Source organism: Phasianus colchicus, chromosome 17 (assembly GCF_987193195.1).
Source record: "Phasianus colchicus chromosome 17, bPhaCol1.hap1.1, whole genome shotgun sequence".
NCBI classification, from domain to species: Eukaryota; Metazoa; Chordata; class Aves; order Galliformes; family Phasianidae; genus Phasianus; species Phasianus colchicus.
Genome location: NC_143452.1, coordinates 9,520,573 through 9,532,814, shown reverse-complemented (window position 1 = coordinate 9,532,814; position 12,242 = coordinate 9,520,573). Strand labels below are relative to the sequence as shown.

The following is a 12,242-nucleotide window of genomic DNA, read 5'->3' as shown; positions in this document are numbered from 1 at the left end:
TAAAACTGTCTCTTTGGTGCCCCCAGGTCCTTGGCACAGGCTGGTGGTTCACGATGGACCCCCTCTTCCCTGCCCATATTTTGGAAGACCCCGACCTGAGAAAGCTGCTGAACGACTCCTCCATGCTGAACCTGAGCTTTCTCCCCAGCAACTGGTTCAACAACGGCACGGGGGACAGCTTCCTGCCGCTGAGCATCAAGATCACCATTGTGGTCGTCTACTCCATTGTGTGCATTGTGGGGCTGGTGGGCAACTGCTCCGTCATGTATGTGATCGTCAGGTAGGCAACAGACAGCGTGCAGGGGAGGGCTGGGAGCAGGGAGAGCTCCTCCTGAGAATAAATCAGTGCCGCAGGAGGAGCGGGTTGGTGATTCTCCGGTAATTGCAATGTGCTTTAGAGGTAATGGTGTGGCGTCTGTTTAATGGTTTGGGTTTTATTTGTTGTGGGTTTTTTTCTTTTTTTCTTTCTTTTTTTTTTTTTTTTCTCTCCCTTCCTAGGCATGGTGAAGGTTCCCACCAGCTTTCAGCTGCCCTCTGGTGCCTCCTAAAGTTTAACCCAGAGAATGGAACAGAGCGAGCAGATCTGCTTGAAAAAATGGGGCTTTTTGCAAGCTGCTGGGCAGGGAGTGGGACATCCTGGGGAGGGCAGAGTGTTGGGAGCATCCAGGGTGTGCCCACTGCTCCGTGGGACGTCTCCCTCCTGCACTGTGCCTAGCAGCCCGCTGTGGGTGCAGGTGCTGCTCCATCTGGGAGCTGAACCAAGTTCTGAGGGGTAGGGCTTGCTGGGATGCTCAGACTTGCATTTTTCTGCCTGTAAATGCAATTCGTGCAGCTTTTCCACCTCGCTGGGAAATACAGGTGTAAATAAGATGCGGTAGGATGCAGCAGAGGTAAAGGCAACTCCTCTGGCTTTGGGGTTGGGGGACCTTTGCAGGAGGACAGTGCGGAGACTGGGCTGCTCCTGCAGCACTGTCTGACCTCTCTGCCTGCTCCTGCTGTGGTTTGAAGCACCTTATTTCCTGCAGTCAGAAACCCTGCAAGTACAAAGTAAGCTCCGCAGCTGCTGGGGCTGCGATTCTGTGTCAAGTGCCAGCATCCCTCTTGTGATCTCAGTGCTGTGTGTAGTATAGAATCAGCTTCCATTCTATACAAATATCAGCAGATTCCTGGTGTGAGTGCTGCCAGTGCAGAAAACACACTGTAAACTTTTGTTTTCTCCTTCAGCAAAGATGACTAAAATAATTAGCAGATATTCAGACGCTGAGATTAAATCCTGCTCTTGCCAGGAACCCCTCTGCTCCCAGAGCATCTCTCCACTGAACACACACAACAGTGCTGGGGGGAGATGCTGCCAAATGAAATGTTGGTAAACAGAGGTTGGGTCTCTGCCACAAGGACAAATCGACTCTCCTGTTCATTAAGTTGCCCAGCAGAGCTCTTCCTGGGGGTGGGTTTACAGAGAGGAGAAGGGATCACAGCCCTGCTGGGGAAGCTGGAGATAGAGGGAGGAGGTTTGCAGCATAGCAGTGCTACGCTGGGATTGCTTGTGTTTCTGTTCAGCATAGCACACTGATTGTGGGTGTGTGTGTATGCAGTGAGCAGTGAATCTGCCAATGAAAAGTTCCTGTCCCACAGCTGCTGGGGGGGTGCCTGAAGTGCTGGCAGGGGAGGGAGTCCTCACCCAGAGCGTGTGTGAGCCTTAGGTGTGTGGCAGGAGGAGCTCAGAATTCCCTTGTGGCTGCAGAAGTCTTATGGGGTGCGAGCAGCCACCATCATTTCATCCTCATGGAAGTGGGCTGGGTGCTGGTTTCTGTGACAACCTGTATGTGTTGGCCTCTGGGGAGTGGGGTTCCCCTAAGGAGCAGGGAGAGCCTTGGGATGGTGGCTGATGTGTCAGCAGGATCAAATACCACAACCCAGCATCCTGGGCAGGTGAGATATGCTGTACCTATGTAGGGCTACACTTCCAGAATAGTGGCTTGTGTTCTGGTCCTTTTGACTTGGATACTTTCCAGCAATATAGATTGGGCATAAGAAAAAGTGGCATTTAGCCCTGGAGTTTCCCCTGGAACGTCTTGTCCTTTGCTTCCCCATTGGTATCTCCTGGGAACTCAGCAGAGGCTGAGGGCAACACTGAGCTGCAATGGGCAATGATCCTTCTGGGCTCACAGAGTAGCAGCAACTTTTGGGTATCCCTGCCCAGAACTTATATTTCCTTGCCCTTGCTCTCTGGAGCAGACGTAGTGATGAAACAAACTCAGTATCCCAAATCTGACCATGGCCAAGCACTCAAAATTGACACAGAGCTGCCAAGTTAGTGTGAGGGTGTGAGGATGCTGCTGTTGGCTTGGCTGACTTCTTGAGCATCAGTGCTGCTGGGCTTTGTGCCTTAAGATGCATCGTTTCTAGTGGGTTGAGCACTGGTTGCTGGCAAAACGATGTATTTTGATACTCTCAGCAGTAACACTTCCACTGATGGGGGAAGATGGGCGAATCTACTGTGTTGCATCATACAGAAGCTCTTTTCACCTTTCTGTGCTTGTATTTCATTGGGGATAACGAGATTACTTGTAAGAAATGGGCGTATTTTCTTCCACCAAAAGAACAGTTTGATGATGCAGGCAGTAATTGCTTTCTGTTTTTCAGGGAGTGGGGAAACACAAAGACTGAAAGACTTCGGAGCTGAAGGAAATAGGAGGCTTCAAGAAGGCCTATTTGTTCCATTTGAATGAGTTTTTTCATAGCACGCAGGGAAAAGTTTGGAATCTCTTGGTATTTCAGACCAAAAAAAAAAAAACAAAACAAAACAACAACCATATTCAAAGCCTCCTCTGGGTTTTCCCCTGTGTTGTAAAAGCCAACCTACCTCTCTATTGTATTTGGAGTGATTTAACATCTGGAGCTATTAATTTGTAGTGCCGGTCACCACGTGACTGCCAGTCCCTTTCCAGTGCTCGAGGCACTAATTGGATAAGACTGAGAAGGGCTCTTCTCAGGAGCACTATTTCCTGGACAGTAAAGGGCCTATTGTGGAGATCTGCCTGGTCTGGGGCTTTGTTCTGCTTGCTCATTGCGGAGTTCCTTGCCAGCCCAGATAATGCCTGCCCTCCCTCCTCCTGCCGTCTGCTCTCTTCTGCATACATTTCCTGTGCTGTTTTTAATGAGGGTGGAACAAGGAGTTGAACATCACCGTGCAGAGAGGATTTGAGGAGTGAGTGGGGATAAGCAGACTGCTGGGTTCTCTCCTGTCATTGATCTCTGCAATGCTGGATGCCCCCAAACCTTTGTTTTCAGGAAGAAAAGGGAAGGCAAAGGGAGATGTGTTACTTTCACAATGGTACTGGGCATGGCTGACATGTGGGCTATGAGGTGCTGCAGACCCAGCTGCCCAGAATCTCCCTATGCATGAGAGCTACCAAAGCATTGCTGTGTGAGAGAGACCAAGCCCTGAAGCTTCATGGCCCCAGAGGTGCTGGGAGAGGGGATGATGGACAGCACACAGTTTCTGGCCTGGGGAGCCCTCTCACTCCACTTGTGTTGCTGTGATGCTTGGCAGTGATGGTCTGGAAAACTCTTCCCTGGTGCTGAATTGGGATCAGCCTCCCTGGGAATGATGCCTCATCTCTGGGGCTCTTTGCAATGGGGCTTCATGGGGTGGCTGCCACCCTCTGTGCCAGCTCTCCCTTCTTGGGCGCCTGGAGCAGTCAGCAAAGTGCTGGGGCTGCTCAGCTCTCCCTGCTGATGTACATGGTTTCAAAGCAGTTCAAGCAGCTCTTCAGGAGTTTAGATGCCAGATCTCTACTCCTTTACTCACAGCCTTAGTTCTGCCTTGCTGCAGGTCTGTGCTCTGTCTTTCTGCTTGAAACCTCCATCGATCCCTGTGTGAGGGCAGCTGGCTGTGATGAGCCAGGGAAAATGAAGTTAATAGGACATCTCAGAGATGCTGATTTCTTAATAGAAAGCTTTTTAATGGAAGAGTGTTGACCAGCTGTGTGGCTCGGAGCTGAAATTGAGTGAGTGGTTAATGCAATGCAGACTCAGGGGATGCAGTGAGGTCAGCTGGGACCTCTGCTCTCTCCACATCAGCCTCTTCTGGTTTTTCCTGGAGTGTAAACAGCAACAAAACAAACAAACAAAAAGACAATTGTTGTAAATTGCAGGGAAGGAAAACCCACGTGGAGGGGTCTGTGCTGTGCAGAGTGGGAGGGGGGAGTCCCTCAGACAGGGGTGGTGGGGGACAGATCTGCAGCTGTGGACATGAACAAGCTGTTCCCATGGCACAGGGCAGTCCTGCCCATCTCCTGCTGTCAGCTCCTATAGCTTCAGTGCCTCTGCTCTTTGTTTCCCCCGGCTTTGGTGGGATGAGTTGAAGGGAGTCACCCATGTGCAACAGTAATTGAGTGATGTTTGATTTGCAGCTCAGTTCCCAGTGCTTTTTGGGTCTGGGCAGTTTCCAGGAGCAGGACCAGCATCAGTCTGGACTCGATCAGTCCAGCAGAGGTACCCACAGCATCATGGGGAAGAGAGCATCCTGTGCAGAACAGCTGCTGTCAAACATCCTCCTTAACCTAGAGCCCTCATCCTGGCAGCCTTCAGCATCCTTACCAGCCTGTGGGTGAGCTGCAGGGGTTGGCACAGCCGTAACCCTCAGCATAGCAGATCAGGGCCATGCGCTGCCCCTGTCCCCACCTGTGTTGGCTCCTGGTGCTGCTCCCTGGAGACCCTTGCAGTGGGGGGACACATTGCTTACTTTTCAAAGCTGTCACCCAGACACTGTGGAGATTCAAAGGGTGAGAGAATTGCCTGTCTCAAAGCACCAGTGCTGTGGCAGCCTCCTTAACCCCTGCTCGTTGGTCACCGTTCTGCCCAGGTAATGAATTGGATTTATGTGCTGCTGATGCTGGCTGCTTTTTCAATGGTGTCTGGCTCCGTAGTCTGAAACTCGTTTCTGAAATGTGCTGTTTGTGGCATGTTGAATTGTTAGGAACAAACAGGCTTAAACGGGGGAGAAATTCCAGGATGAGTTGGCTGCAAGAGAGTGAACAGAGCAGGTAGGATGTGCAGGGCACCGTGCAAGTGTGTGGCTGAGATGACACAAAGCAGGACAGTCTGTGCCAGATGGAATATCAGCTTTGTTCAACCTGTGGGCTAAGGGCAGGCTGGGAGCTGGGATGTCACTGATTTCCACAGATTCCTGCTGTCAGGGCTGGAGCAGCTCTGCAAAATCCCTCTGGAGCTCTTTCTGCTCTGTTTTGCTTCCCTGCCCTGCTGCAAGATCTCTGCGTGTCCGGGAAGGGGATGAAGGGACTGTCTGCATCCCAATGAGCTGGAGCTGCTGATGCCAAGAGGCTCAAAGAGGCAGAGGGCTCCTGGAGGTGATGCTCACAGCTCCCCAGGGCGTGAAGGCTTCTCTCTGCTCCCTCTGCCCTGATGCCTGCAGCTCTGTTTCAGGATCTGACTTTGCTGATTTTTACTCCTGGGGCATCTGCATGCTGTACAGCAGCTGGATGGACAGGAAGAACAGTGCCAAAACAATAGCATTGCAGCTTGCCCTGAGGCTCAGCCACAAGCAGAATCCATCCTGAGAAACAGCACCTCAGAGCCAGCATGTGGAAAAGCTGTCTGCTTCCCCTCCTCCCCCAAAATGCAGGTTCCCTTTCCTGAAGGGTTTCCCCCATGTAACACTGCTGGAGGTCCACTTAGCAGAAGGGAGGGGAACACCCAGTGCTGAGCTGCTCTACAGGTCTTTATTCTTCTTAGGCTTCAGGAGCTGGGAAAGCTTAAGAACAGAGCAGGATTACATTTATGGTAAAGGTGGAGTGGGATGGAGAGCTGAGAGCTGCTGGAGCACCCTGTGGGAGATGCTCCATTAGGAAATTACCTCTGTGACCGAGTGCAAGAAAGTGGCTCAGCAGGAGCTCATGTCCTGTGTGCAGACCTTGTCAGTGCCAGAGCTGTGCCAAGGGGGAGGGGGGAGAACTTATGTGCATCCTTGAGCCGAAGAGTTTAATTTCTCTTCTTTTTGTTGTTGTTGTTCGGATTAAGAAAGAGAACATTCTCAGTTCCCGGAGGAAAAGAAAAGAGAGGTTAATCCGTGAAGAAGTGATTAATTGATTTTTGTTTGTACTGAACATTCTGGAAATGTTTGGGTACATCAGTTTGTTGGGATAATGGCTGTTGGCTCTCAGCGTGCGGAGAAAGTGGAGTTAGAAGTAATTAATTAGGTGCAAATTAATTTCCCCACCTTTGAAGAGCACGAAATCAGCCTCAGAATCCACGTGAAGGTCGGCAGGAGGATGCAGGCAGATTGGTGGATCGTTGCTTGCTTCTCCTGTTGCTCAGAAATATATATATATATAATAATTATATATATATATATATATATTAACCCAGTGGTTAAGTGGGCCATCTTTGTTCAAAAATGCAGCTGTTGTTCCCTCGAGTCATAGTGTTAGTGAAAGAAGAGTGAGATGGAGGTGTGCTGATGAACTGCCTCCGAGTGCAATCCTCCTGCATGGGTGGGGGGAACAAGCTTGGCCTTTGGGAAGCCTGCACCGAGAGACACACAGACAGTAATGCTCCCAGGAGATACCTGCTAAGGCGGTCTTAGGTGACTTAATTTCCTGAAGGCATGAGCTGACAATACTTATCTGTATGTGTTTTTGTGTGCTGGTACAGAACAATGATGCTATGCAGCACGGGAATCTTCTTTCTTCCTAAGGCAGAATCGCACGGGAAAGCCCTGAAGCACTAAAATCTGGCAGCTTCCAGGTTGTGCTGCATTTGTGAGGTGCCTTGCTTCCTCGCTCCTTTGCAAGAGGAAGGATGCTGGTATTTTTCCTTCAGTGCTTTTTGTTATATAAGTTCTGATCTTTCTAAGAACCCGCTGCCTTGCTCGGCTGCTGTGCTTTCTGGGCCAGGAGCCGCCTGACTGAGGCTTACGTGGGAACATCAAATGCTTCCGTCAACACTCACCTGCTCCAAAAGCTCCCCTTGGCTTTCAAGGGCAAACATAGGCTCCTTTGTTCTTGCTTTCTGAAACCACAGTCTGGCAGAAAGCACTTCCAAACACCTGGCTTCTAACACAGGCTCTGGCAGGATAAAATGGACTTCATATTCCCAACTGTGGATTCTCTGGGTGAGGTTACTGCAAATTTGCTATGTCACCTTGTGTCCTGGCAGAGTTCAGAGTCTGGCAGTGACAGTGATCCTCCAAGCACCAAAATCATCTATCAGGAGTCAAAGTCCACATCACCCAGGATGGGTACAGCACTGATTGAGGTGCATGGCTCTGTGTTTGCTCTTCTGACTCGACTGGACTGAAAGAGCATGTTAGGTCAAATCAGACCTCATAATATTCCAGCACATACATCAGAGTGCGAGTTGTATGGTGGTTTATGGCTTTTGGTGTTGCCCTCAAAATGAACTTGTCCTCGGTTAATACATATTGTTGTCTGCCATTTCTGGCAACGCTTCTGTGAAGGCCATTAGTGTGCTAAATGATTGATGAAATGAAGTTATAAAATGATATCAATGTGTTAGCTCTTATGTCTGCGAGAGGAGCATCCTGGAGCTGAAAGAATAGGTGAACTTGGAGTCACGGCTGAGTTTCCATTCCTGCACACTCTGGATATTCTTGGCCAGTGATCACAACTTTCTTTCCATCGCTTCCCATGTGCAAAGAGGAGACGACTGACACTGGATCAAGGTGAATCTTTTGGGGCAGCCTGTTCCTGTGATAAAAGTGACAGAAGTCACACAAATCATTTGGAGTTGGCTCATGACTTTATCCCCAAGGTGTCATTTTTCTTTCAGATTTTTTTGATGTCTTGCAGCCCATTGCTAACCAGCGCTGCCATCCCACCCGTTCTGCTTTGACAGCTCACATTAACTGTAGCCTTTGGCTATGAGCCCATACAGATTGGCTAATCATCTTACTCCTGGACCATATGATGCCTTTCAAATCAGCTTACTGGGTAAAGCTTTCACTAGTATTTATAATAATGAAGGCATATGTGATGAAATCCTAGATTAGCCTTACTGAAGTCATTTTTCATAAAACACGAGCTGAGCTGACAGCCTCAAGTGTTCGTTGTCCTTGGTTGTGGTTTATGAGGGTGAGCTTTTTCTGCCTGTGAAACCGATTGTGAAAGCAGCATTTCCATCAGTGCGGAAGCTGGGTAGGAGCATGTGGGAGGCAGAAAAAGGTGGCAATATTCAATATAGCTCTTTGGTAAGAAGAATGCAGCATCTCCGTAACATGAATGTCCCTTTGGCACACTTCAATGCCTTACCCATTGGGGTCAGGAGGAGCTCTAACCATTGCTCTTTTTTACATTTCAGATTCACCAAGATGAAGACAGCAACCAACATTTACATCTTTAACCTCGCTCTGGCTGATACCTTGTGTCTGATGACCTTACCCTTCCAGGGTACGGACACGTTCTTGGGCTTCTGGCCTTTTGGCAACGTCCTCTGCAAGATTGCTATCTCTATAGACTACTACAACATGTTCACAAGCACCTTCACCCTGACGATGATGAGTGTGGACCGTTACATCGCTATCTGCCATCCTATCAAAGCTCTGGACATCCGCACTCCTCACAAGGCCAAAGTGGTGAATGTCTGCATCTGGGCACTCGCTTCTGTCTTTGGCATCCCAGCAATGGTGATGGGATCTGCAGAGAATGAGAACAATGGTCAGTCAAAACACACCGAGGGGTTGGGGGTTTTTATGCCAATGGCCAGGAGAGGTCTAAGGTCCTGGGGAGCCATCTGAGGGGGAACTGGTTTTGTCAGTGGGCTAATTTCCCTGCTATAAAGTCATTTAAGCTCATTACTCTTTGTTGTTGCTTTTCTGCATCACTGTTATTGTTTTTCAGTATTAAACATGCTTTAATGAAATGGAATGTGAAGGTCCTTTTGTTCCTGATATGGGCTTACTGATCTTCTTCTCCTTCTTACTTTTTCTTTGCAGAAATCGATTGTCTAATTAAACTCCCTTCACCCGTGGATTACTGGGATCCAGTGTTTGGCATCTGCGTTTTTCTCTTCTCCTTTATGATCCCTGTTCTGATCATCACCATTTGCTACAGTCTCATGATCAGACGCCTCAAGAACGTCCGTGTCCTCTCAGGCTCCAAGGAGAAGGACCGGAACCTGAGGCGCATCACTCGCATGGTGCTGGTGGTGGTGGCTGTCTTCATAATCTGCTGGACTCCCATCCAGATCTTCGTGCTGGTCCAGTGCTTGGGTGCCAAGGCCGAAAGCGAGCTTGAGCTGGCCATCTCCTGCTTCTGCACAGCACTGGGGTATGCCAACAGCAGCCTGAACCCCGTGCTATATGCCTTCCTAGATGAGAACTTCAAGGCTTGCTTCAAGAAGTTCTGCTTCCCTACCGCCTTCAGAACGGAGCTCCAGATGTCCAACAGGATGTGCAGCATTGCCAAGGATGTGGCTTATGCCTGCAAGAACTCAGAGGGGACTAACAATCCGGCCTGACTAGGCATGGAAATCCCCATGGTGGCTGTCGCCCAGCAGAGTCCAACCACTCCCACGTCAGAGCTAACTCAGATAACGGCCCTTTAGCAGGACCTCAAAACTGAGAAACCAAGGAAGCAATTTTGGGAGTTGGGAAAATTGGACACTGCAAGAGCATGCAAAAGAGCTGATTCAATCATTTTTAGTTCCGACGTGCCCTGCACTACGGAGCACATTTGAAATCGGCCTTTTGATTCCTGTGAAACCCTGGTGGCTTGCAAGGCTATCGAGAATTTGGGAATTAAGGGTTTGAAACAGGCTTGCTCCTGCATCTTACGCTTCTGCTGCTGGGAGACAGACAAAATGCAGACTATTCCATTTCTTTTTCCTCCCTGAGTCGTTTCAGATCCTCGGCTCTTGTACCTCTCCGGGTGTTCGTGCATGGGTTTATTCCTGCGGCACCGCTCTGAAATTAGACTTTGCTGAAGACAAAGTGGGCAACAGCCGTCAGACAAAACCCAAGATCATCTCCAGGATGAGTCATCACGAGGGGAAGGATGTGGGGAGGGAGAGGAGGGAGCAGAGCTGGCGGAAAGGGAAATTCAAGCTGCCGGGAGCTGGCGAGCTCTGCAGAAAATCCTCCACCTGAGAGGGGAGAGGAGGAGGAAAAGATGGATGAAATGAACACAAATCCTTGTTTACATGCTGCTATTGTTTGTGGGTTTTTTTTTTAGCATTATCTTCCCATTGTAATAATGGACAGAATGTCTGTATATACACATATGCGTCTCTATATTGCTATGATACAGCTATATTGTAAGATGTTTGTCTTGCCAAGCATGCCTTGGTGATCTCCCTCAGTGAGAGGAGGAAGGAATGAAGCGGATGGAGTGGCCTATGAACACATGTACCTATGTACAGGGGGAAGGCATCTCGGAGACAGCTCAGCAGCTCCTCCAGAAGACAAGGATGTTTCTGGTAGGAAGGGCAGCCTACAGCCACCCCCTCTGCTCCGTGTGTGCAAAAGATGGCTTGCTTATTTATTTTGGCAAAGTGACGTCACTGATGCTGAGAGCTTTGGGAAATGCTGCTGAGGTGCCACACCTTCTACCAACTTGACTGATTTTCTTTTTTTTCCCCCTTTTCCGGAGCTTCGTGTAAAACGAAATGCTCAGCTGTTTCATTTGGTAATGGAAGTGTTCCCAGAGAGTTTGACCGCTGAGTGCCCTCTGCAGGGACAGTGGGCCTGTGTTCCTGTGTTCTTCCTGAAGTACTGTGGCCACAGAAAAATTTGGGAAGGAAAGCAGTAGCCCTTGCTTGGAGATGGCCAGCTGCGGTGGCAGCCGAACTGTACAGACTTCAAGTGAATATAGTTCTTGTGCTCTGGTCTATGAGATGCTGTATTTTTAATGTATCACTTTACCACTATTTTAATGCTATCAAGTTCTTTATATATGCTGTTTAAAAAAAAAAAAAAATCTGATGTTATATTTCTATGTAGAGTGTTTCCCTTATGGTTGGGCTTAAAATATAGACACAGTCCCAGCATCCCATGTGTAGGACCCAGATCCCTTGTAAACTCTGCAAGCTGGGCCCATTCTCTAGTTTATACTGGGAGTCTGGAGGGGGGTATAAGGGAGAACTTTACAAGTAGCACTTCCCCTGAGTAGCTGCAGGAGAGGAGGAGGTCTGGGCACTGTAAGCACTTTGTGATGGATTTTTATCCCCAGGCACTCACCAGGAAATCTCATACAGCCCTAGGCACGCCCCGAGGACGGTGACAAAGCAAGTTTGATGAGCTGTTGTGCTCATGGATGCAACGATGGCGTTGGTCACTGGCAGTGTGGGGTCTTCTGAGCCACACGATGTGGGGTGACGTGGGGTGTTGGGTATAAGTAGGGATGTGGCTGCTGGGCTTTCCTTGCAGTGCCATGAGGCAGAGCAGAGAGGTCCTTGGCGGCTGCCTCAGCAGAGCCACGCTCCCTTTGTAGCTCCTGGTTGTGTTTTTAAACAGATTTATGTCCTCTGAAAGTGTTTGGCACTTTTTATATAAGGATTTTGTTATAATGACTATGCTGCAACAATCTCACATAATCGAGTAACCAATAAATGTGTGTTTACTGAGCTTTTGGGTAATTCTGTGGCCCTTGCAGTGAATGTGTATAGGCATTCTGTTCATGCTCGGTGGAGTTATAAGAAGAGCAACAAAACCTGGAAGCAAAAGCTTTATTGTATTGTGCCTACAGAGTTAAAGGCTTGTGCTCAGCTGCCCAGCTGAAGTGCAGGCTCTTTAATTCTCCTCTAAAATGGTCGTGTTGGTATGATTTTACAATTACTGCAGTGTAAGTGACAATTTCCTTGGTGGCTACTTGTGTGCTTCAATAAAGGAAAATAAAACCCCTATGCTTGGAATGATGTGGAATCTGAAAGTCTTAGCCGTGTGGGTCAGCAGTTGTTGGATGGGATGCTGGCACGTGGGCTTGTGTTTCCATCTGAAACCCCTGCTGGGTGCATGCAGCTCCACCAAAGCATCCAGTCCCATTTTCCTGAGGTCAGTGGGACTTTTGTTGTGCTGACTTTGTCTGGAGGCAGCCTGCATGCAGAAGAAGTGAGAAAACGCGAGATGGAGAGGAGTGTGAGCTCCTGCAGCTTCTGGGTCCCACGCTGCAGGGCTGCAGGGCTGGGCATGGTCCTGCAGAGCAGTGAATTACCGGATTGCTCTGAAAACAAAGCCTAAGCAATCTTCCATAGCCAGGAAAGAT

The 12,242-nt window shown here is 49.1% G+C and overlaps 1 protein-coding gene across 1 annotated transcript in view; it reads left to right on the top strand.

Moving 5' to 3' along the window:
- The window catches only part of OPRL1 (opioid related nociceptin receptor 1), a 57,363-nt gene extending 45,488 nt beyond the window's left edge, over positions 1–11,875 (top strand). The window contains exons 9-11 of the mRNA XM_090152115.1: positions 27–280; positions 8,344–8,699; positions 8,978–11,875. Of these exons, the coding sequence (XP_090008241.1) occupies positions 54–280; positions 8,344–8,699; positions 8,978–9,501 (1,107 nt within the window). The 5' untranslated portion in view covers positions 27–53 and the 3' untranslated portion in view covers positions 9,502–11,875. The remainder of the gene's footprint in view (positions 1–26; positions 281–8,343; positions 8,700–8,977) is intronic.
- The last annotated feature ends 367 nt before the right edge of the window (positions 11,876–12,242 follow it).